The sequence below is a fragment of the Camellia sinensis genome, chromosome 14, assembly GCF_055761805.1.
Source record: "Camellia sinensis isolate YWXY chromosome 14, ASM5576180v1, whole genome shotgun sequence".
NCBI classification, from domain to species: Eukaryota; Viridiplantae; Streptophyta; class Magnoliopsida; order Ericales; family Theaceae; genus Camellia; species Camellia sinensis.
The window spans coordinates 72,108,030-72,134,761 of record NC_138974.1 but is presented as its reverse complement, the minus strand read 5'-3'; the positions used below and the strand labels follow the sequence as shown (position 1 = coordinate 72,134,761).

Genomic DNA, 26,732 nt, shown 5'->3' with positions numbered 1-26,732 from the left:
TTGAATTATATATAACTAGCACTATTAACTATGCATATAATTAAAAAAAATGTTCCAGTGAATTGATCCCATGTTTAGGTTTTAAATTAAGTACTGTTTTGTCTCCGGTCCAGTCTGGCCCATATAAGATTCATTTTTAATCTGTTTTAATGATCTAAATTATAAAGCATAGAGCTCGTTAAGTAATTTATCTTTATAAAAAATTACGTTAATCGAATATCAATAGACATTTGATTAGATCATATTTATATCAATAATTTATTTTTAAAATTATACTTATCATTGATACAAATGTGATTCGATCAACTTGATTTTTTGCAAAGATGAAATACTCGACTAGCTCTACATATTAAGTTGTTTGGATCATCGATGCGGATTCCGTGACAGGCTCACGGTGGCCCAATAGAACCTTCCAATCTAATATCCAACTGGAAATAAGTGATTCCCTTAAATTATGCCATATGTGAAATTCCCCTCCAATATACTTCCAAAAAAAAAAAAACCAGTTCCACGTAATTGGAGAACAAGTGTTTCAGTGAATTGAGCCCATGTTACTCAGGAGCATCTTTTTTCAAATAAAACGTCACAATCTTTAATAGGAAAGTAATGCCATAAAATAATAACTAAATATGAAAAAAAAAATTACTAAAAATAAATATGAAAAAAATTCATGAAAAAAAAAGTCAAACAAAAATGTAAATATATTTTTATTTTTTTAGTATTTTTTAAAAATATTTTAATCAATTTATAACCCTCACTCCTGACCTTACTCGATCCACAATAAAATAAAAAATTTAACCATAATATTAATATTTAATAATTTAAACTAAAAAAACACTATTTATAATTAAAAATATATATTATATATTGTACATATATTAAAATTATATATTATATATATAACCTAATAGAAACTCAATAATACACAGTGTGGTTATTATATATATTTTATAAAAACTCAATAATATTATATACATATTATATATATATTATTATTTATTATTTTTGCAAGTTGAGTAGAATTCAAGTAAAAAAATACTCTTTTCTACCCCAATTCGAATCCAACTGTATTTTTTAATTTTTTTTTTTTCAAATTAAAATCTACCTCATTCAATTACTAATTGTTTTCATTAAGATTGAGAGGGGTCGAAAACCCCGATCGGATATTTTGCCAAGATGTTCTACAATCACTCCTTTCTCGTGGGTAGTATATTTATAACTTTGTCCCATATGCATGTGTTAGGTGATGATCTGTCCTTATAAGACAGTTTAGTGGGTTGACCCACTCTTCATGAATATAGTGTGAGTGCTCTCTCTCTCTCTCTCTCTCTCTCTCTCTCTCTCTCTCTCTCTCTCTCTCTCTCTCTTACCTGTATATATTTGATTGCTTAACAGACAATTCGTAAACACTAATCTATGATAAACATTAATCTGTGGAAGTAATGCTGGAAAACGCTCCAATCAAAGTCACGATACTCAACACAAAAAGAAAAAAAAAAAAAAAGGCATGGTACTTGCTTGGAGTGTGGATATTTAACGATATACAAGGCCTAATTATAAAATCCTTTGATCTTTATTAATAGGTCTTAATAGTTTGATTTAGTTTCTATTAAATCTTATTGAAGATAAGTTTTGATAAAATTATGGTTAAAAATAATTTTTTTGTGATAATTTTTTATACATGTCGCTAAAAATTGATAATTAGTGATTTTTTTTGTTATAATTTTTATAAATTATCGCTAAAACTTACAATTAGTGACCGTTTTTTATGAATTTTTTTTCATAAAACTTATTAAATAATAAGTCCACTTATTAGGACTTACAAGTAAATACCCCTAATTTTTTAAATCAAGTACCTCATTTCTCTGTGTTTTCTTTCAATTTTGTAGCTAAAAAGAAAAAAAATATATAAAATGTCAAAGCAAATTTTCATTTCCAACGTTTCATATGTCCCACCTTTCTTGTTTTCTTTGATTATGTATGGTGCTAACAATGCACAGCCAAAAAGATTGTCAAAGTAGGCCTTCCTATGTCAACCTTTTTTATGTGATTTTACTAGCAGAGAAGTAGTGTCATTGGATCAATAGCAGAAGTAGTCATTGAATTGATAAAATTGATTTGATATACCTTGATCAATGGGTTTGAGATCAAATTTCTTCTACACGGTCTCATTGGTTAAGTACAACCACTACTTGGACTAGTTGTTTGCCCTGGACGAGAAACTTTCTACGCATCTAATATTAGGGGTTGTTTGGAGTGTCTTAAATAAGTATATTTTTTGACTTTTTATGAAATATGGGTTAGGTATGGGTTGGGTTTGAAGTGATGTGATAAAGAGGTGATATGACTTAAATAAGATAGTGACTTTTTGACTTTTTAGATTTTTTTGAGGATGCCAAACTTGGCCTTAGTACTTTAAGGGCATATTTAATTCATAAGATTAATAATAAAAATATTAATAATTTTATTATTTGATTTGTATTGGATAAGAAAACATATGAATATAAGATTACAACTATATTTATTTTCTTTTTCAATCTTACCCTCCATCAATGTTTCTTCACAATCTTTACTTTACCAAAATTTCTTCATAAACGTGATTTTGAAAAAAATTATAAACAAATAAATAAAGGCAAAATAAAAATACAAAACACAAAGGTCACGTTTAGTTTGTTTTTTTATTTTTTTTAAATATAAACTAATTTGATAAAATAAATATCAAAAAATATTTTTTAATTTTTAAAAATTATTTTTAACCTTCTAAAATATAAAATTATATAAAACTAATAAGTGTTTTAATTTTTAGTAAAGGGTAAAAGAGTCTTTTTATTTTATTTTCTAACTCGGAATATATAATCTCACCCCTATCCCATTATTAATAATCTTACAAATTTATTAGATTAATTATCTATTAGATTAATAATTTTGAAACAAAATTTCAAAACAAATATAGAATTATTGAGTCCACGACATAATCGCATACTCTAATCCTGTCAATCAAATATGCCCTAAAATTACTAAATATATTTTTATGTAATTACTACGGTTTGTCTAGTGGCTATAATCCATGAACTTTGCTAGGAGGTTATGAGTTCCAAAACGACTACATCTATTCATGGACAGAAATTGTATGTATCTGGGGACTGGTTGAAGCGAAGCTCCAAACACCCTTGCCAAAAAAATAAAAAACCCTCTTTTGTGTAGAGGTGATGGCAATCAAAGGAAGATCTTGTAAAGCTCACAACGTACAAGAAAAATCATACCTTTATCAGCCTGACTCTGGACTCGTGAAAGCTCTCAAAGCTCTCAAATCTAATTTCACACTGACCAGAAATTCTATATTTAGACGTTCATTTTATTTTATTTTATTTTATTTTATTTTCCTGTAAATGTGAACTTACTCTTTCATTGCTAAGAACAACCAACTCAGTAATTAAATTTCCAAGCACCTCTGTTAACAAAACTAATCCTATATTTGTAAGAAACCCACGAGTATATAAATATTCTGGTCATGAAAGCAAACCAATCCTATATTTGTAAGAAACCCACTAGTATATAAATATTCTGGTCATGAAAGCAAAAATCATCCCAGTAACAACTTGTAGAGTTGAGGAACCATTTGTTCAACATGGTTTCAATTCAACTAAGATCACTTACATAAACTATGGGATACTATTACCAACCAGAAAGAGCCATACCCATAATAAATGATTTTAGAAGCAGAAAATTAGAATTCAATAAGAAGCCGCACATATTAAATTAGCAAACATGAATGACATGCAGAAGCTGAAGGTGTCCTGATACCAAAAACATAAAACATTCATAAATTAAATGAAAAAAAGAAACATCAAAATACAAAATAGTAAACTTTAGGTGCAACACCTTTTTATCAAAGGCCAGAACAAAACTGACTCTACCTCCACTCCTCTGTACAAAAGATAACTCACAACGCTCCGTATGCAATTTAAGTTCTAAGAACAACCCCACAAAGGATTGAGTTTGATTTAAAAGCCACTTTGAAGGATGAATAGCCACAATTTGACACAGCCCCTCTTTGGTTCATACATGACATTTGTTGGTAGCCACACCACGTCGTGCACAAGTACTTCCAATATTAACAAAATAAAGAAAAACTTTTTTTTGGGGGGGTACCAGTAAGGCAAGCAGAGATAGGCCACTGGATGAACCAAGAAGTTGTAAACCAAAGATGAGCTAAGCCCATCATGTTACATACCATCTACACTTTCTCATCTACCCTCGGATTTTACCAGCTGTGAAAACACCCTACTCATTGAAACACCTGAAACATCGTCCAATTTTGCCGCTTCAAACTGGGTAGCTGAAACAGTAGTATCAACATGATTGAAATCGTTGACTTGTGGAGCGAGCTCACCAATGACATTAGTACTGTTTTCTGCAGGATCATTTTGAAGAACCGCCTCTTGAAGCTGTAGTGCATATTCCAGATTCCACAAGACATCTCCCATGGAAGGCCTGTCAACACCATATTCAGCCAAGCATTTCTCTGCTGTTTCTCCAAACTTTCTGAGAGAATCCGGTTTTATTTTTCCCACAAGATGGTGATCTATAATTTGGTCCAACTGCCCTTTCTTCTGCCACTTCATTGCCCATTCAGCTAAGTTCACCATCTCTCTTGGGAGAGATGGATCTATTACAGTCCTTGCACAAAGAACTTCAAACAAAACCACTCCAAATGAATACACATCAGATTTCTCTGTCAGCTGTTGCCTCCTGAAATATTCGGGGTCAAGGTACCCAAAACTCCCTTTCACTGCCGTACTCACATGGGTTTGATCGATTTCAGGTCCAGTCTTTGAAAGCCCAAAATCAGCAACTTTGGCCATAAGATTCTCATCAAGCAAAATGTTTGCAGACTTTACATCTCGATGAATAACTGCTTTTGAATAGCCAGTATGGAGATAGTGAAGTCCCCTGGCTGCTCCAATGCAAATCTCAAGCCTCTCCTTCCAACTTAAGTTGGGTAGACCCGCGCCATAGAGATGACTCTTGAGTGTCCCATTCTCCATATATTCGTAGATCAAAATCATCTCATTTTTTTCATCACAGTGCCCAATCAGGGAAACCAAATGGCGGTGGCGGAACTGAGAAAGCATCTCAATTTCAGTTCTGAACTCTGCAAAACCTTGTTGGGACCGGGGATTGCCCCTCTTAACAGCCACTTTTGTGCCATCATTTAGTTCACCCTTGTAAACCTTCCCAAAACCACCAATTCCAATAACCCAACTCTCATCAAAGTTATTAGTAGCCTCTTGAACTGTGGCAAAAGGAAAGCGATATCCGAGGTTAGAAACTGTACTAAGGGTTGTTCCATTAGAGTATTTACTGCCCATGGTGAGGGAGAAAGGACTCCATGCCTTTGAATGACCGAGACTTTCCACATTTCTTCTTCTGCAAATAAAAAAGACAATGGCCACCAACACAACAGCAACAAGCACACCAATGATCAAACCCACTATCATTCCCACATTCTTCTTCGTCTTTGGTGAGGAAGGTACCGTGGAGGCCACTCCGTCAAGGCTGCCCATAGAATTATTCATCTTCATAATCTCTAGTCCATTTAGAATGGCATTTGGGAGACTATTTTTTAAAGAAGACGGCCCAATACTGATGCGAATCTTGCTGTTTTCATTCATGGCTGTAACAAAATCCATATAATATGGAGTGGCCAGAAAGCCAAGGTTTATATTGCTGAGATCCAAGTCCGGAGCAACAATCGTTGAATCAATATAAACATTGAAGTAAAGCTGGTTGGCAGATGCACTCACTATATCACAGAAGTGAAACCGAACAAAATACTGAAATCCCTGATCCACATTAAACTCCCATGTCACGTTGAAATTGCTATTGGCATCACCTTGTGTGTTCATTTCAGCACAAGTACCATAAACAGTAGCTGGAGCAATATCAGGCGTTGCCCCACCCTGTGGATACCGAACAGCTCCAATCTTTGATACATTTGTGGCTAAATTTTTCTGTACTAAGAAATCTTGATCAGGAACCCATGTTCTCCATAATGTATCATTCTCAAAGGACACAGTCTGCCCACCCATATTCACCCTAAAAACCGTCTCCATTGCCTGTGTCAAAAGGCCCTGGAATTTGCCCGAAGGGCTAACCAAAGTGGCATCATCGGTTATGAGCAAATCAGGGACCGAAACAACTTCCATGGCATTCAAGAACGCAAATGAATTGTTGGCGGGGATGAAAGTGATGACAAGAGGGCTCGATACATTTACTGAGAATTCTTTGACAGAAGCGTTTTTCGGATTAAAATTGGTAAGAAGTGCAAAATTTTGGGCAGAAACAGAGAAATTGGCCGAGCTCGAATCGTGGTTCCCATAAACAGATGGGAAGAAATAAAGGCGAATCCAGTGTCTCCCAATCTGGGTGATAGGGAAGGTGTACTTAGAGACACCAGAAAAAATCCTCGCCGTCTGATAGAGCGGCGATTCGAGGGAGTTTGTGGTGGGATTTGAAGAGGAATTGGATAATATGTTTTGTGGGGATGAGAGGAGGCTTGAAGCTAAGCTATCTGCCATGAAAACTCGATCACCCAAAGTGGTGTTGGTGGGTGATCCACAGTCTATAAAATACTTATCTACAGGACTAAATCCAGTACAAAAGCAGAACAAAGACAATATGACTGAAACCCGAATCAACAATTCATGAGTTCCACAACCCATCATTCGAAAATATCAAGAAATCACAGAGCAAAAAAAACGAAATCTAGGGTTTTTATATTCAAACAAGCACAGAAACTATCAAATACCCATTAAAGAGGAGTGAACAGAGAAGAGAAAAGAGGGCACCTGTGATGTGAGATTCAGCGAGCTAGAAGATAGAGAAGGAGAGAGAGAGAGAGAGAGAGAGAGAGAGAGAGAGATAGACCCAGATTTGAAAGATGAACCTTTATGAGAGATCTCAGAGAATATGAATACAAATAAGAGAAACCAACAAACACTTGTGCATGACAGTAAAAGATCGGAAATACAGAGCGGCCTGAACTGTAGAACAACTCAAAGATGTTGACAGATTCATAGATCAAAATTTTTCAGGTATATGCACTCAAATACATGTGGGGAAAGGAAATTGGAGTCAAAGAGGTGAGGCCAACTAATAAGTTGTTGGAGAACATGGCAAGCAAAAAATTAAAAAAAGAAGGGGTTTTTATAGAGGCAGACTAAGGAGTTGTTTGGATTACTTTAAAAAAAATCAAAAAGTTAAAAAGTTACTATCTTATCTTATTTAAGTTATATCATCTTATTAAGTCATATCATCTGTTTATTACATCACTTCAAACTCAACTTATATCCAACTCATATTTCACAAAAAGTCAAAAAATGCACTTATTTAAATCATTCTAAATCACCCCTAATCTATATTATATATTAAGCGAAATGAGTTTTTAACCCCAAGTCTTGTGGGAGTTTTAATCTCCCAATCTAAATTTTTTGATTTTCTGATTTAAAAAAAAAACTTTAGCATTTATTAATTTCTCTCAACTCCCAAGTCTTACCCTTATAATAACACTTTAATGCATTAAGAATAAATGTAAAAAAAAAAATTGAAATCTAACATATATGAATTCCTTAAAAAGTCCTAACATATATGATTATTATCCCTCGTAATAACACTTTAATACATTAAGAATAAGCATAAAAAAAATTTCTTAAAAAATCCAATACATATGATTATTATCAAACTATTAAATTTTAATATAATAAAAAAAACATTTAATTCCTTAAAAAATCTAATACATATGATTATTATCAAAATATTAAATTTTAATATAATATAAAAAAAAAATTTAAAATCACAATTTACATATATAAATAATTATAAACACAATTCACACGTAACACCGCGGGGATATTCTAATTCTGATTTAAAAGAAAGTATTCACGAACTCACAGAGCTCTTCTTTAATGCTCTGCACTACAGCTAGAGAGGGAGAGAGAGAGTAACAGACAAAAAAAAAATTTACTTGCTGAGTAATGGTGTCTGTAAACCAGCGTTCACTCTGCTAGGAAAGGGCGGAGAGAGAGAGAACAGCGCCTTTAGGCCCCATTTTACCCCATTTTATTTTGTTTTGTTTATTTAATGGGTAATGTTAGGAACATCAAATTTTCTATTAAATAAATGACCAAATATCTCATATAAGTGTGGGGTTCGCAATTTTGTAGACCCCACACTCATGTGAGACATTTGATCATTTAATTGGTAGAAAATTTAGAACCTCTAAGCATTTTCCTTATTTAATTGAGCCCACATTTACACTGTCTTTGGAACTTATGTGTAGGAAAGGGCGGGGAGAGAGAGAGAGAGAACAGCGCCTTTAGCCCCCATTTTACCCCATTTTATTTTGTTTTGTTTATTTAATTGAGCCCACATTCACACTGTGTTTGGAACTTATGTGTTTGGAACTTAAGAGAGGAAAGAAAAAAAAAAAAAAAAACGATTGCTTAAGTAATAAAATAAGAAAAAAAAAATATGATTGTGATTTTTTTTTATTTAAATAAGAAAGAAATAAAAAAAAAGAAATGATTATAATTTCTCTCATTTTTGTTTAGTTAGATTTCATTAAGAGAAAAGAAAAGAAATTATTTTATATTATATTACCAAAATAACTTTTTAATATTTTTAATCATTTTATTTCTTTTACTTTTATAGGTACAAAATTGGTATTATGAAAATAGTGATTTCTTTTCTCTCCTAATCTCTTCACTTTTGGAAAGATTAAAAATGAGACTTATAAGAGAAATGAGTTTCTCTCCATTTCTCTCAATTTCTTTCCATTTCTCTCAATTTAGGTTATCCAAACAAGTAAGAGAAATACATATCTCTCTATTTCTTTTCTTTTCTGTCCAAATCACTCAATCCAAACATAGCGTTAAGGGAGTTTCGTGTAAAAAAAAGGGAAAATTACTTTTAGTTAAAGAAAATTATTGATTGATCTAAAGTGTAATTCTTCATAAATCACAAATTATTATATTTTTTAATCATTCAATATAAAATTATAAAGTTTACATCTTTTATTAATCACAACACTATTAAATCATCTGACGATCCCTCAAGACCAACCAATAACATCTCCTTAGTTAGGAGTATTTGATAACATGATTTAGCACTTAAAACTAAATTGATTAAGTGATAATCAATTCAATTCGTTTGATAATTATAATTGATATCATTTACAAATTTAAGTGTCTCTTAAAATATAGGCTAAAACTTAAAAAAAATAAAAATTAAATCATATAAAATTTACTTAATAACTGAATTTATAAATAATAAACATAAATATATATACACTATTATAAACTCATTACCACCTCCGCTACCACTACTGTCACTACCATCACAACCATCATGCCACCACCACAACCACCACTACCACCATGCCGCCGCCACTACCGCCATCGCTACCACAACCACCACCATCATGTCACTACCACTACTATCACCATCGGAGCCACCACCACCACCACCACCACTACCATTACCACTATCACTACCACCACCATTATGCCACCCCCACCACTACCGCCACCGCCGCCAACCCCACCACTACTACTATGCCACTCCACCACCACCACCACAATATAAAAATTAAAATATATAATTTAAAAATAATAAATTTCAAATTTTATCTTACATATATCAAATAATTTATTTTTAATTCATCACTTAAATTTTTATCAAACAACTTTTCACTTTAAAAAAATTTAGCATTTTGTTTCAATACTTAATTTTCAGTCTTTAAATTTTAATTTTTAATTTTATCAAACACCACCTTAGTGAGATCATGAAAAAATTACTACACATACATGATTAAGATTTTATAATTTTAATCCTTCATTTTGATTAAATTTATCATTAATTTCTACAGTTAAGTTTTGAAAACAATTTTTTTTTTTTTCATTTTATTATCTATAAACTTGGAGTTGATTAGTTTTTTTATATAATATTTTTTTTCAATGTTTAGCTTCTTTTAATTTGGCCATTCAACTTGAGAGATTGTTTGGTTTTAGTGGACTCATTTTAGGAACGATCTCGGTAATTCAAACCGTTCCTTTCTTAAGACTTGTTAGATACAATAATTATGTAAAAATTAAGAAGATTATATATTAATAACTATATGTTTAAATCATATTTACTTTAAAAAATAGATAATTATTTTAATTTTAAGTATAATCATCTATTTTTTGTAATATAAATATAATTTTGCTGTATTTTAAGTGCCGTTTTGGGAACCAAAATAAAAAGCCGCATTTTTTTTTATCTTTGCTCCAAAAACGCAAGTTGCAAAAACGCAACAAAATTGGTTTGGGAAGTTCTAAAAACGCAGGTGTAAAATTACAAATTAGGGCCTATGACAAAAAAATAAAAAAATAAATTTCTTATGCTGGGTAAGGGTATTTTGGTCATTTTAATTTGATTTGACACCATAAACAAATATTAAACTAAAAAGTCAAAAGTCAACTTTTTATCAACTTCCCAAATCATTTTTCAAAAAGCTAAAATGCTTGGTAAAAAGTCAAAAGTCAACTTTTTAGCAACTTCTCAAAACACCCCTAAATTGAAAGCAATAAAATCTTTTTACCTCTAATCTTATGAGATATAATTAGCAAATCTAGTCTTCGGCACTTCGTTTGGATGGAGGGATTTGGTAAGAAAAGAAGGGAGTTTGTGAAAATAAGAAACTTCTTTACCATCGGCCTCGTTTGACAACTACATATTTTAACTAAAAAGTCACTATAAGTTTTTATATCACTCTCTCTACTTTTCTGCACATCTTTTCGTAAAAAAATTCAAAAGTTACAAAAATAACTTATTTCCAAATGAGGCAAAGTAGCCGAGAAATAGTAAGAGAAGAATTTCACCAAAGTCATGTTTTGTTTTTCATCAAAAGTTGTGATATTTGTTGAGAAAAGAAATGTGTTTAGTGAAATTTTTTTAAAATATCAAAATTACCTTATGGTGGAAGAAGTTGAAAAAATAACTTATTAGGGGTTGTTTGGGATGACCTAAATAAGTATATTTTTTTTCTTTTTACGAAAAGATGTGCAGAAAAGTAAAGAGGTGATGTGATAGAAAAAAGATAAAAAGATGAATTATTTTGTGTATGCCAAACTTGGCCTTAGTATGAAATGTTATTTTGATAAAGGGAAATAAAACACTTTCTTTTTCTTTTTTCTTATTTACTCTATCAAAACAAAATATGTAAGAAATCACATTATCTTTTCTTTTATTCATCGAAATAAAATGGTGAAAAATTATAATCATTTTATTTATTTTTTACCTAAATGAAAAATTATAATTATTTATTTTCTATTCTCACCCCACGATCCAAACAGAGTTTTAAGAATTGCTAACCCCCCTTGAAGGGTTTCACGGTCTCATGGCATTTTTAATCCAATGACATTTTTTCAAACCAATTATAAACTCACATATTAATAATCCAATCCATTCGCCAAATCTCCAAATAAACATGGTCTAAAATTACAAAGGTTATATTTGGCATAAATTTTTTGAGTTAAAATAATTATAAAAAGACAAGATTAGTTAAAAAGTTAACAAGATAAAATGTGACACCTAAATCATAATTATTTCATTTTTCTCTTACAAAAATTAAAAAAATTAAAAAGTTTATCTCAAATGAGACTTTTTAACCTAGGTTAAAATAGTTAAAAAGTCCAAAAAATTAAAAAGCCAACTTACATTTTAAATGAAGGCAAGGATTTGTTAGTGATCCAAGTTTTATTCATTAAGCTTTCTTACTAATTAAAAATGGCAAGTCTTTTTCCTTAAAATTCATAAAGAATTGGTGTTAGGCAAAACCATTCATCAATCACTTTCCTACCTGATTTAGCTTTTCCAAAATAAAAAACTTCACAAATAGTGGAGTAGTTCTCAACTGCTCTCCCAATTCTCTAAATCCCAACTTTCTGGACTGCTCTTCATGTATTGGGGTGTTTGGTGGGGTTTTTTTGAGTTAATTTATGGCTTTTGACTTTTAAAAAGTTATTTTAGACTGTTTGGTTAAACTTATTTCAAACAGCTTCTAATTCTAACAGCTTATTTTAAGTCAAAAAAGTTGATTCTGAGAAGCTGCTCACCCCTTACTTCTGATTATCAGCTTATGATGTAGACATGTTAATTCACGGTTATACTCTTAGAATTTTTTATTTTATTTTTTTTAAAAAAAATAGAAAAAGACCCAAATAGACCATAAAATATTTTTTTTATGAGAAATGTAGAAAAATAGTGAATAATAAAAAATAAAAGTTAATTGAAAAAGCTACTTCACAGCTTATTTAACAAACATTACTCAGCAACTTAAATTTATAATCTAACAGTTACACCAAATAGATTAACAACTTCTAATTAAAGTCATAATTTATAATCTGTTAAGTTATAATTTATAATCTGTTTTAACAGTTATATCAAACAGCACCATTGTCAGGCCAATGCCATCACCACTTAAACCTTTTTTTCTTAAGATGGGACCCACCACTTAAACTTTATAAATAAAAAATTGATTGTGTAAGAACATCTCCATTAAATTAAGGTCAAATTTGACATCTTCTTAAAAAGATAAAAAGTTAAAAAAATATTCAAAAAGTTAAAAATTATCATCATTTATCAAAAAAATATTAAAAAAATTAATTTTTCGCACATCTATACAACTCAGCAATCATGTGAGGAAGAAAGTTGTGCTGCGTTAGTGAAGAAAAATTGCACAGTTTGGGTGCAATTTTCACACAATGCTGTTCAGCCTGTGGAGGCTCATCATGGGTCCCGTTTTGATAATCTGAATCATTGAATATGTAGAACTCTTCGAGTACTATATGTCTGTTAAAAATCACATTGATCGGATATCGATAACTATATGATCAAATCAATTTTGTATAAAAAATGGATGATGTTATAATTAACGATTGAAAAAAAAACAAATCTAATCAGATAACTATCGATATTCGATCAACGCGATTTTTTATAGGCATATAGTACTCGACGAGTTCTACACATTGAATGGTTCAGATTATCAAAATAGGACCCGTGATGGCCCCACAGGCTGAATATAACCGTCCAGTGCAATGACTAAAAAGTAACCAATCATTTCTTAGCCTCAAATGAACTATCCAGAAAGTAAGGATGCACAACTCTCAATCCTAATCTTTCCTTACACACTAATTTATACAATTTTTTAATGCATATTTTTTTATAAAAAGTCAAAAAGTTAAGGAAAAATTGGTCTAGGGTCCCTCTCCCACTTTTCATAATGGAAGAGATCCACAAAATTATTTTTTAATGTCTAAGGTCCCTAAACATATCACAGAGAAATTTGACCTTACCAAATCAAAACTCATCTCTCTCTCTCTCTCTCTAAACTTCTCCATTCTCATACCTGTCCAGATCAACTCTTGTTCCTCACCCCTAACTTCATTCTCCAACCGATTGAGCTCCAGCTTCACCGTATCCGGCCTTCAATGGCGTCGCCGAGAAACAAACAGTCAGTAGGAGACTTCAATTTCTCGAAACCAGATCTAAGGTGCCTTCGTCACTTGTTGAACAGGGTATTTGGGTTCTTGTCTCCACATTGATGATGTGATTGTTGTTGTTGTCTAGGGTTTTGTGGTGGTTTTTCAACCATAATCAAACAGTCACTCTTAGTTATCTTATCTATGGTTGCAAACGTATATATATATATACATATATATATATATATATATATATATATATCCAGTGTTGAATATAATATCTTCAGGTTCAGAGAAATTTGAATTTTCTCTGGATTCAACCCAGAGAAATTCAACCCAGAGAAAGTGATCCAGAGAAATTTGAATTTTCTCTGGATTCAACCAAGAGAAATTCAACCCAGAGAAAGTGATCCAGAGAAATTTGAATTTTCTCTGGATTCAACCCAGAGAAATTCAACCCAGAGAAAGTGATCCAGAGAAATTTGAATTTTCTCTGGATTCAACCCAGAGAAATTCATACCATTAAGTTTAAAGAAAATCTATCACAAACTCATAGAAGAACTATTAATTGCCCAACTATTGTAACATACAACACGTACATTCATGGGCTTTGTAGAGTTGGATGTGTTGAATTTGCTTTGAACCTCATTCTATGGATTTTTCAAATTTCTCTGGTTTTTAACTGAATTTTCTCTGGGTTAAAACCAGAGAAATTCTCTGGTTTTTGAACTAAATTTTCTCTGGGTTGGTCCAGAGAAATTCTTCCCAGAATTTCTCTGGACCAATTTTCTCTGGGACTGAAATTTCTCTGGATTGATGTTGAGGGACCTTAGACATCATGAAAATATTTGATGTCCTTTTTACTATAAAATCATAATATCAGGGACCTTAAAAAAAATACCCCAAAAGTTAATCTAAATATCCATATTTTTTTCTTTAACTTTTTAGTCCAAAAAGACAAAAAATACACTTATTTAAGACACCCCAAACAATCCATAATTATTTTTTTAAACTAAAATAATGAATAAATTCTTAAATTTTATCTCTATTAAATTAGTTATCAAGTTAGTATATTAAGTTAGCGATTTTAATTTTAACAGTTTTGAGTCAATAAATGTAAGATAGTGGTTTAGTCTAGCTAAATATTAAAAAAAATATTACTTTTTATATTTTAAAATTAATTATGTTGAGTTTATAAAAAAGATAATTTCAAATTAAAAATAGAGAAATAATAGAGAATTTATTAGAGAATGTATTTAAAAATATAAAAATAAAAAAATAATTTTTCAATTAAAATATAACAAAATTGTAATTAGTTTGATTGATTTTAATTGATGGATGGTGATGTGCCGAAGAAAAAATGGGACAGAAGATTCCTAATGAAAGCCACCCATTTAGGGGTTGTTTGGGATGATCTAAATAAATGTATTTTTTGTCTTTTTATGAAAAGATGTGCAGAAAAATAGAGAGATGATGTGATGAAAAAAAGATAAAAAAATAAAAAGATAGATTATTTTTGGATTACCAAACTTGGTCTTAATCTTCTGAGAGTAATATTATTTGCACATATATTAATTATAATTAAAGAAAAAAAATAATATAATTAAAATATATATAATATAAAGTATGTATAATCAAATTCCCTTTAAAAATATATTAATATTTGGGTTTGAAATTTTTTTTACCCTCCTCCACCCACTTAAAAAAATATATATCTAGTCAAACAAAAATATCGTCATCAGAGTAAGATTATAATATGCAGGGGTGACAGTAACACCACTCAACCAAAAATCTGGTGCCTTAAATGGCGCTTCTTCCGTTTGGTTTGCACATGAAATATCCAACTCAACTTTTGTTCTTATCCCAGAAACTCTTCACTCGTCCTTGTTTTTGTTTTTATTTATTTATTATCGATATACACATGGCTACGTGTTATGTGATGCACGCAAGAAAAAAAAACAACTGAAATAAAATGTACAAGACGCTGCGTTTTTGTTGTTGTTCCCAAACGCTGCGTTTTCGGCTTATTCCCAAAACGGCACTGAAATAAAGCTTCCGTTTGGGAATTGAGTTGACTTTTTGGCTTTTTAATTTTTTTGACTATTTTAGCCTGGGTTAAAAAGCTTGGTTTGGGAAAGACTTTTTGACTTTTTGACATTTTTAACTTTTTTTGTGAGAGAAGAGTGTAATGATTATGGATTGGATGTGATATTTTGTTTGTTGTGACTAAAATAACCTATTTTGTCTTTTGTGGTTATTTTAACCCCAACCTTACTTGCCAAATACAAGACTGTTACCTCTATTGAGTTTGTTCAGTTTGTATTTATTTGAATAGGACTTTTTTGATAAAATTTTTTTATTTTGGAAACCCATGGGGGAAGACTCTTCTCGGGATGAGTCTCATCCGAACAAATTCGGTAAATGAATAACTAATTTAAAATGTATAGAGTGTGTATTTTAATTATGACTTATAAAATTTTAGTTATATCTCATATGATGTTTGGTTATGACTCACTATAAGAAGATTTTTAAGATAAAAATTTATGGACAAAATCACTCTCAGGGAAAAATTATTTTTGTTATCAAAAGTGTTATTATTTTATTTTTAGCGATAAAATTGGATATTTAGTGATAAATTACTAATCTTTTAGGACTAAAAAAATTGTTTAAAAAAATAAATCTTTTTGGGATCAAGCCATTTTGTCTTTAAAAATGCATTTATTAGCGACATTTTCGAAATTTTGTTTCCAAAAACTTTTTTTTTAAAATTTTTTGGGACAACTTTTTAATGATGCTTTCGTGACAACTGAAATTAGCCTCTAAATATTTTTTGTAACAAAATTTATACTTTAAAGACAAAAAAAACTTGGTCTCTAAAACTTTCATATAGTGTCGTGACTTTTTTTTTTTTAATAATTATGACTTAAAAAATACGAAATTATATTAATTTTTTCTTTAATTATATAATGTATATGGTACACATCTCTCAAAAAGGATATACTATAATCTTTCCCATTTAAAAATAATAATAATAAGGAGCTAATCAAAATTAATTTCCTTTCTTTTTCTGTATTCTTTTTTTTTTTCTTTTCCCATCGAAAGACAAACTATTAGCTTGAAACTATCAAACTAAAACTTAAAAAAAAAAAAAAAAAAGTGTATGTACATAAAATCCACCATATAAGATATTGATAGGAAAAAAAATATAAGTAAAATAATTTGAGTAGAAAAATCTATTTAATGAACAATCTCATATATTGGACCATTAATTTGCTAGTCTCATATTTGGGGCTTTCGGAGGTCGCAGCTGTGCCATTAGTCGCTATTGTGTTTTTGGGCGGGAGTCACTTTGGACCACCTCCATAATTATTATTGTTTTTAATAAAAGATTTATCAAGTAAATTATTTATTAAAAAAATAAATAATGCAGGATGTTTTGCAAGACAAATATGATTTGATTAATTCAAAAATGTTAGACATTCCAAAAATTTTACCAAATGTCCACACTCATGTAAGACATTTTGATAGAATTTTTGAAATTTCTAATATTATTCTTCATCAATATGATCTCTAATCAACTTAATTCCTTTTTATTTAATGTTCTATTAAATGAGTTTTACGAGTTCAACATTTGGAATCATAGAAGTGGACTAAGCATAAATCTCAATAAAGCAAAATTTATCTAATAATTACTTTGGCCTATATATCTTATGTGGTGTGCATTTCTAATTATATAAGATTATGTAATTAGTTTCTCCAACTTTAAATAAAATGATTATGTATCACGTGTTAGATCGAACTTTTAGATAACTTAGTAGGGTTGTGACCTCAATAATCAATTAGTTATCACCAAAAAACATAAATTGAACTAATAATGAACAACATTTAAACTTTAACTATGTTTTTGCAACCTTTTTTGTTGTTGGATGTATCTTGTATGGGAAACAAATAAATCTTCTCGTATAATCCTGTTGATCAAGTCTGCGCTCCTCCGTACGTCATCGCTTTATTCCCTGAAAACACAAACATGAGCTAGCCGGCGGGTGTGTGCCAGATACCTCTCCGATGCCTAAGTCAGCAAATAGACAAATAGACAAAAAGCTCTGTGTATTTGAGAATCAAAGTTGTGTAACCTCTCCATAGGTGATGTTATGAGCTTTTATAGGTTCCGCGGGGCACAATCCTAGTAGAACTCTTACTCCTCCATGTAGAGTCCTCCTAGGAGTCACATTCTTGAAAGATAATGCTTATCCTTCAACACCCTCCTCACTGCTTGAACCAAGTGAGATGGTTTTACCATGGTCAGATTCCAATATGACCGAGATAAGCATGGCTATGCTGAGCCGCAGAATAGACCGAACTATAGCTAGTCTGGTTCTTCCTTTTACTGCTCTTACCTCGGTTCCTCCTATACAGACCACAGCGTGATTAGACCGGGTTGAAAATTAGCATGGTTCTGACCGAGCTAGTTGCGGTATTCCATGACCGGGCTAACTCTGAATGTGGCAACCTGGCGACCAAGCTATCCGCAGTGCTCTCCTGCACCGAGATAACAATACGCTCTCTAGGACAGGACTAATTTTAAGGCCTTTTTACTCAGCCCTTCGTACTGTGGCCCATAACGGCCCATTACCCAGCTCGGCTCAATTTACATATAAATTACCCTCTCAATTACCCCTTAATTCCATCTGTATAGCATGATAGGGATTACCTGTTACCAGCCGAGCTAAAAACTTTATCCTTACGATCGAGCTAAACTCTTTAGCCTTTCCAGCCAAGCTTAAAAACCCTTTAGCCTTTCCTAGCAGAGCTAAATTCTTAAGCCTTTCCAGCCGAGCTAAATTTACACCGGGCTGTACCTGTCTGGTCAAAACGTCTCTTCAATTACAGAGACTGAATCACTTCTCATTCCTATGCTCTTATTAGCTAAATGCAACTGTCACGCCGTCTTCGTACCTCGTGTTTTTTTAACAGTTCCTGCATTTTTCCCTTCTCTTTTCACAAAACAAGCCCTAATGCTTTGAATCATTCACTTTACTATTCAACTTCTCTCTCTTGCGAGTCTCTGACACTCTTCGACCCTGAGCTTGCTGAGTTCGTGTTCTTCACTGTCTTTGCTTCCATCTTCAGTTTCCTCCTCTCGACCTGGTAAGCTACTCAAATCTGTCTTGGTTTTGTTTTTTACAATCTATGGCATATTGTTTTGTGTTTTTGCAAAACACATTTTCTGCTTGGTCGTGCATTTTTCTTGGAAAAAACTTAGTAATAGAATCACTTGAACTTACGAAATAACCTGAAAAACACTGGTTTCGATCCAAAATCACATGTAACCGAACTAGGAAGTTGTTTGCAGCCGATGTCAGTCTAGCCAGACTAACCAACCGAACTAACTCTTCATGTTATACAAGTAGTTTCAACAAGTTAAACCATCTTTTCACTTATTTTAGCTGAGCTATCGATCCGTACTAGGTTTGTGCAATAATATGCCTGAAAGCCTAAACCACGACCGAGCTACAACTTGGGGCTAAATCAGCCTTCTTAGTTCAGATCAGTCCGAACTAAGAATGCTGCCCCTAGATGCTCAACCAGACTAACAAATCCCTTGCTAAAACTGAGCTAACAGACCTCTTGCTCAAACCGAGCTAAGACACGAAGCATTTCGCATAGCCGAGCTAGGACTTCATTTATCTTGTCGTTATTTCTTCTTAGCACAGTCCCACGATCTGTGCGTAACACCCTTGTTTTTTACCTTGCAGACTTAGGTTGCCCAGGCATTTCCTTGAGCGCTCAACCGAGCTACTCAGAATCATTTTTCGACCGAGCTAACACCTACATATAATTTATTCATAACTTAAACCACAAATGGGAAAGTATAGGCTTTTAGTTGACTCTCCTGGTGCAATGGCTGAATTTCGCAAGGACTACCTTTCACTGGCCGAGCTAGACACCGTCCCTTGGGGAAAGCAAGGCTTTGTCCCTTTTAATGTTATTTCAATCGTAGAGTACGGTCTACGTTTCCCTGTACAGCCCCTCCTCTGTGAATTCCTTAGGCAAACCAAACTCTGCCCTACCTAACTTTTCACCAATTCCTACCGTATAATAAACGGCATTGCCGCGCTAAACGACCGGGCTGGTCTTAACCTTGGGCTAGCAGAACTCTTCCACCAATATTCTATAGGATCCGCAGAAGATGGATGGGTCTATTATTTAAGACTAAGACGCCGGCATGAAAAGATAATAAAAGATACTCCGGACAAAGATGTGAATGACGACGATTTCTTCTGGGTATCTGGGAATTTTGAGGACCAACAAGCCCAGATCCCTGGTGACAGAATAAATTGGAACAAGGGGGTAGTCGGTAGGTTTATCTCAGCTCCATTGTACGCCTTTCTTTACTTCGGTTTTCAATATTTGAACCGGACTAACAGTTGTCTTCTTTTTTATGCAGACTCGAACTTCCTCAAGTCACAGTGCAGCTACCCTAACCTAGCTACACTTCGTGCCGTGCTGCGATATCCAAACCGAAGTTGGACCGAGCTACTGAATTTCCAACCGACCTATCGGTGCAGTGGCAAGCGAAAGACCAAGGTAACTGATTTCTTGTTGGAGGCTTCGCCTGAACCGGACCCAACCTTGCCCCAAATCAGATTAATCCCTTTAACTGCTGAACAAGAGATGGCCAAGAAGAGAGCCGTGCGAGCCCTTCTGACTGAAACAAATCCGACCGAGGTACCGCTAGCCGGTCAAACTCAAGAAACCATAGTAGCTCTGCTTTCTCAACAACCTCCATCATCTCGCCCAAAGAAGCGTGCCTGGACTACCCAAACCGAGCAACGTCTTGTTGATGAAGATGAAACCGTGGTTCCTCAAACCACTCTGCTAAGCCCTCCACTGAGCCCACAACCGGAGCGCTCTGACCGAGCTACCTCCTCCAAGTGGGCTCCAAAATCACCTTTCAGAACCGTGCTATCACGGATTCGGACTCAGTGGTCGCAGAAAAAGACCACCTGATGGCCTTCAACTTGGCTAAAGGTGTTTGTCTTCCAGCCGACATGAGGCACCACGACCACCTGATCGAGCTGAAGGCCCTTCGTTCGTCCGCAAAATCTATGGTGCTAGTAAGTTGTGCCCATTTTACTTTATTTTTTCTAAAGAAATTTGTCCAACTTTCAGCTCAGTTATACTGAAAAAGTGTTACCATCCTTTTGCAGGCCATACAAAAAAACCACATCGCTCACAAGCGAGTGTTGGAACAAAGAAAAGCAACAAGGCAGGCCATGGCAGAAGCTGAAGCCAAAACGGTCGAGCTAGAAGCATCTCAACAGAAGACCACCGAGCTAGAGGCTGAGGTCACCTGTCTGACCGGACTAGTTACCTCGGCTAACGCTGATAAACAAAGGTCCCTGACCGTGATGAAAGACAAATACTTGCGTGAGATGGCCAAGCTTGAACGAAAAAAGAAAGTCGAAATAACGGAGCTTGAGAAGAAGCTAGAGGCTGCAGAGGACCGGGGCTTTAAAGAGGGCGAAGCCCTATACATTAAGCAGTGTGAAGTTGCAAAGGATCTCTTTTTTAAATGTGGGTGGAGAGCGGCTGTGGTGCAGTTCGGTCACGGTCTAGAGACCGAGGTCTTCAACCCTCCTGCATACTTCATACCAAGCTCCATGGCGGAATATGCTGCTGCCACTCAATAATAGTTTCTTGAAGATTCGGATGATGAAGAAGAAACCGTGCCTAATGATATCCTGGTCGTCAATGAACCTGTCAATCAGTCAGCTCGGGCAGAGCCAATGGTGGAAGATCTGGCTGTCGAACTACCAACTAAAATCGTGCTTCTAACCGAGACCATACTCCCGATCGAAGTCGAGCTTCCAAATAAAACCAGGCTGCGAGTTGAACTTGATGATGATCTTGATGATCTGTTTGCCTGACTTCGTATTTCTCTTCTTTTTGCTTGATTTCTGTATTTTCTTTTCTTTGCTTTTGGACACATATTGTAACCGGGTTGAGGCCCTATCCTTTGTACTTGCTTTGAATTTTGAATAAATGCTTCTTTTTTGTTGAAACTCTTATTTCGGTTGATCTTTATGCTTGTACTTTTACTTTCTAACTGGTGTCTTGCATGAGGTTTAGCATTCTCTTGCCGAGATACTTTATCCCGGTCTTAACATTGCAACTATAAGTATACCTGCCAATCACTCTTTAGCCGAGATTCCTACCTCGGCTGAAGAATACTAAAAGTTGGTTTAATCCCGCCAACCACTCTTTAGTCGATGTCTTTACTTCAGCTGAAGAGTATCAAGAGTTGGTTTAGTCCAGCCAACCACTCTTTAGCCGATGTCCTTATTTCGGCTGAAGAGTATCAAGAGTTGGTTTAGTCCAGTCAACCACTCTTTAGCCGATATCTTTACTTCGGCTGAAGAGTATCAAGAGTTGGTTTAGTCCAGCCAACCACTCTTTAGCAGATATCCTTACTTCGGCGAAAGAGTACTAAGAGTTGGTTTAATCTAGCTAGCCATTCTTTAGCCGATATCCTTACTTTGGCGAAAGAGTACTAAGAGTTGGTTTAGTCTAGCCAACTACTCTTTAGCCGATATCCTTACTTCGGCGAAAGAGTACTAAGAGTTGGTTTAGTCCAGCCAACCATTCTTTAGCCGATATCCTTACTTCGGCGAAAGAGTACTAAGAGTTGGTTTAGTCCAGCCAACCATTCTTTAGCCGATATCCTTACCTCGGCTGAAGAATACTAAGAGTTGGTTTAATCCAGCCAACCACTCTGTAGCCGATATTCTTACTTCGGCTGAAGAGTACTAAGAGTTGGTTTAATCCAGCCAACCACTCTTTAGCCGATATCCTTACTTCGGCTGAAGAGTACTAAGAGTTGGTTTAATCCAGCCAACTTCTAGATTGGTTTTTCCAGCCAATCCAGAGTAAAGTGTTTGGTTATTCCGACCAAACGTCCTACAGCCTGGATCCTTATCCTGGGCTTAGGAGGGTGTTGGTTTTTCCAGCCAACCTTTAGATTAGTTTTTCCAGCCAACCTAAAGTAAAGTGTTTGGTTATTCCGACCAAACGTCCTGCAGCCTGGATCCTTATCCTGGGCTTAGGAAGGGTGTTGGTTTTTCCAGCCAACTTCTAAGTTGGTTTTTCCGACCAACTATGCTTTCAATGCCCCTAGCCTACTAAAACAACTTTTACAGAATAAAAACACTGATGCTGAAAAAAAGACTACTTGTTTTATTGGGGAAAAGAAAAATTACAAGTATTTTAAAGTAAAGCTAAAAATAAAATAGTTTGAGATTGGCAGTGTTCCATGGTTTGGGAATTACTTTGCTGTCTTCGTATTTTAAGTGGTAAGCACATTTTCCTGCTAATCCGACCACTTTGTAAGGTCCTTCCCAATTAGGCCCTAATTTGCCATCTCTTGGGACCAAGGTGTTTCCCATTACTTTGCGTAGTACCCAATCTCTGATTTTGAATTGTCTTGGATGTACTGTCTTGTTGTATTTCCTAGATAACTCTTGTTGGTATGAGGCAATGTGAACCAGTGCTTTTTCTCTTCTTTCTTCGGTGAGGTCGAGCTCCAATGCTATGGCTTCTCCATTCAAGTCTGGATCAAAATTTTCGCTTCTAATTGTGGGGAGGCCAACTTCCAGCGGGATTACTGCTTCCATGCCATAGGCTAAGGAGAATGGTATTTCTCCTGTTGATCGTCGAGGTGTGGTGCGGTAAGCCCATAAAACATGAGGAAGTTCCTCAGCCCATTTGCCTTTTGCTCTTTCTAACCTTTTTTTCAGTCCATCCAAGATGACCTTGTTTGATGCTTCCGCCTGGCCGTTGGCTTGGGGATATGCCGGTGTAGAATTGTAAAACTCTATCTTGTATTCTTCACAAAAGCCTCTAAAGATTCTGCCGTCAAACTGAGTGCCGTTGTCAGATATTAGGGCTTTAGGTATGCCGAATCGAGTAATGATATTCTGCTAGACGAACTTCTTCACATATTTTTCCTTGATTAATGCCAATGCTTCTACTTCCACCCACTTTGTAAAGTAGTCTGTTGCTGCGAGAAAGAACGTCCTGTTGCCGGGTGCTGTTGGAAGTGGTCCTACTATGTCCAAGCCCCACATTGCAAAGGGCCATGGGCTGGTCAATGGTAGGAGTTCTCTGGCCGACTGATGTATTTGGTGTGCGAACTTCTGACATTTCTCGCACTTCTTCACATACTTCTCCGAGTCTGCCTGCATGTATGGCCACCAGTATCCTTGTGAAATGGCTCTGTAAGCTAACGATCTTCCTCCTTGGTGGCTTCCGCACACCCCTTCGTGTATTTCGAACAAGAATGCTTCCACTTTGCTGGGGTGAACACACTTTAGATAAGGTCCTGAGAATGATTTTTTGTACAATGCCATAGAAGGGGAGAGCCAAAATCGCTGTGACTTTGTTCTAATTTTATTGGCTTCTTACTTTTCTTCTGGTAAGACGCCATCTTTTAAGAATAGTATGATGTGATCTATCCATGAGGGGCCTAGTTCGACGCAACATACCTCTTCTGCTTCGGGGTCTTCAATGCTTGGTCTTGGTAAGTAGTCAATTAGCAATGGATGATGGATGGATGTATCTGCCATTGAAGTAAAGCCTGCTAGTTCGTCTACTCTGCTGTTTTCCTCCTTGCCAAGCTGTTCTATCCTCACTACTTTGAATTTCTTGATCTCTCTTCTGACTAAGTCTTGATACTTAGCCATCTTGTCATCCTTTGCCTCGTAGTCACCTGAAATTTGGTTTACCACCATTTGTGAGTCACTGTAGACCATTAGCTCGGTGGCCTTCATGTAGAATACTAATTTGAGACCTGCAAGAAGCGTTTCACATTCTGCTTCGTTGTTTGATGCTGGGAATCCAAGGTTAATTGCTTGCTCCATAACCAGGCCGTCTGGTGAGATGAGGACTATGCCAAGTCCTGCACCATGCCAGTTGGATGCTCCATCCACAAAGAGCTTTCACATCTTTCCAACGAATAATTTTCAGCAAGTGGAGGGATCAGATGATGTCGTGGGGTCAAGAATGTTGCTGGTGTCTTCTTCAAGGTCCATATTTGCTGTCTGCCCCTCGCTATCTGATTGAACCAAGTCTTTATTTGTTGGTGAGTCTTGGCTTGGTGTGGCATGGTTCGCTTCTACCTTGCTCTCTTTACTCTGGTTTGCCTTGGGTTCCGACTGAGTATCCTGTACCAGGGATTGTGCTATTCCGGTGTCAACTTCTATCCCTAGTTCGGTTGTATTAGTCAGGTCGACTGGGCAGATATGATGACTTCCAGGAGTAAATTCTGCGACAAAGTCTACCAAAGCTTAGGCCTTTACCGCGATTCTGGGTTGGAACTTGATGTCGAATTGTCCCAACTCTACTGCCCACTTCAAGATTCGCCCAGAAAAGTTTGCCCTCTCAAACAAAGCTTTTAATGGAAAAGCTGTGAGGACGACTATGGTGTGGGCATGGAAGTAGTGCGACAACTTTCTTGAGGCCATAATTAAGGCCAACGCCAGTTTTTCTAGTGGCAAGTACCTCGTTTCGGTGCCCAGCAATGTTTTGTTGACATAATAAATGGGCAGATGTTGGATTCCTTCTGCACGGACCAATACTGCGCTAATTGCGTGCTGAGAGACCGCCAGGTACAAGAAGAGTTCTTCTCTAGGTATTAGGGTGACAAGCAGTAGTGGAGAAGACATGTATTCTTTCAAGTTTTCCAAAGCGCGGTCGCATTCTTCGTCCCACTTGAACTTGGCTTTTAATGCTTGAAAAAATGGTCGTAGTCTGTCTGACGACCGGCTAATGAATTGGTTGAGTGCAGCTGCCATGCCGGTGAGATGCTGCACTTCCTTTACTGAGTTAGGTCTCTCCAGATCCTGAATAGCTTTGATCTGGGAGGGGTCTGTCTCTATACCCCGGTTGGTCACCAAGAAGCCCAGGAATTTGCCAGATCCTACACCGAACGCGCACTTAGATGCATTAAAGCGCAACTTGTGCCTCTTTAGAATCTGGAACATCTCACTTAGGTCCCTTAGATGGTCGTTCTCATCCTTGCTCTTGACCACCATGTTGTCGATGTAAACCTCTATTGTTCTACCTAACAACGGCTCAAACATCTTGGTGATCATTCTCTGGAATGTTGCCCCTGCGTTCTTTAGGCCAAAGGGCATGACCTTGTAACAATACAGTCCTCTTGGAGTTGTAAAGGACGTGACCTCCTGGTTTGGTTCGTATATGGCGATCTGATAGTAGCCTCTGTACGCATCAAGAAAGCTAAGTCAGTTGTGCCCCGCCGTTAGGTCTACCAGTTGATCTATCCGCGGTAGGGGGAAGCTATCCTTTGGGCATGCTTTGTTGACTGTCTTATAGTCGACGTAGACCCGCCATTTGTCATTCTTCTTTGGCACTATGACTGTGTTGGAAATCCGTCTGGGGTAGTGCACCTCTCTGATAGCTTCTACCTCTAGCAAATTTCCCACTTCTTCCGCCACTATCTCGGCGTGGTGGAGTGCCAATCTGTGAGTGCGCTGAATGATTGGTCTAGCGGATGGGTGGACATTGAGTTGGTGACAGATGAAGTTTGGATCAATGCCTGGCATGTCGTAGGGTGTCCAGGCGAACACTTCGATGTTAGAGGTCAAGAATTCCAAGACCTCTAATCTCTCAGTGCTGGACAACGACGAACCGAGCAAAAAGAACTTATCCGGGTTCTTTTCATCTATTCTTACCTCTACCAAGTCTTCTACCGTTTTTTGATCAGCTGCTTTGCTAACATCTGCGAACAGTTCATTGCTCTCAGGTTCTTCTATCGAATGAACATATCCCTTGGCAGCGCGGCCGCCATTAACCGTGACAAAGCATTGCTTGGACATAATCTGGTCTCCAAAGACCTCTTCAATTACCCCGGCATCGTTGGGGAATCGCATTACTTGATGGTAGGATGAAGCTACTGCTCGCATGGCATGCAGCCATGTTCTTCCCAAGATTATGTTGTAAGTGGAAGGGACCTTCAACACCCAAAATTCCACTTGTTTTGTCACACTTCCTGCCCTGACTGGAAGGATAATCTTGCCGACTGGCCACTCTGGCATTGAGTTGAATTCGATCAGGGGGGATACAGCTGGTGCCAAGTTTTTGTCCTCCAATTTCAGTTGTTTGAAGGTGTTGTAGTACATTATCTCACAC

General features: G+C 35.4%; 1 protein-coding gene across 1 annotated transcript; it reads right to left on the bottom strand.

Moving 5' to 3' along the window:
- Nucleotides 1-3,801: 3,801 nt before the first annotated feature.
- Nucleotides 3,802-7,182, bottom strand: LOC114260182 (receptor-like protein kinase HERK 1). Its single transcript, XM_028200239.2, has one exon. The coding sequence runs from the start codon at nucleotides 6,726-6,728 to the stop codon at nucleotides 4,248-4,250; it is 2,481 nt and encodes an 826-aa protein (XP_028056040.2). The 5' UTR covers nucleotides 6,729-7,182; the 3' UTR covers nucleotides 3,802-4,247.
- Between the last annotated feature and the right edge of the window lie 19,550 nt (nucleotides 7,183-26,732).

What these genes read in the sequence shown, in the direction of transcription:
- LOC114260182 (XM_028200239.2), bottom strand. Translation starts at nt 6,728, where the DNA reads ATGATGGGTTGTGGAACTCATGAATTGTTGATTCGGGTTTCAGTCATA.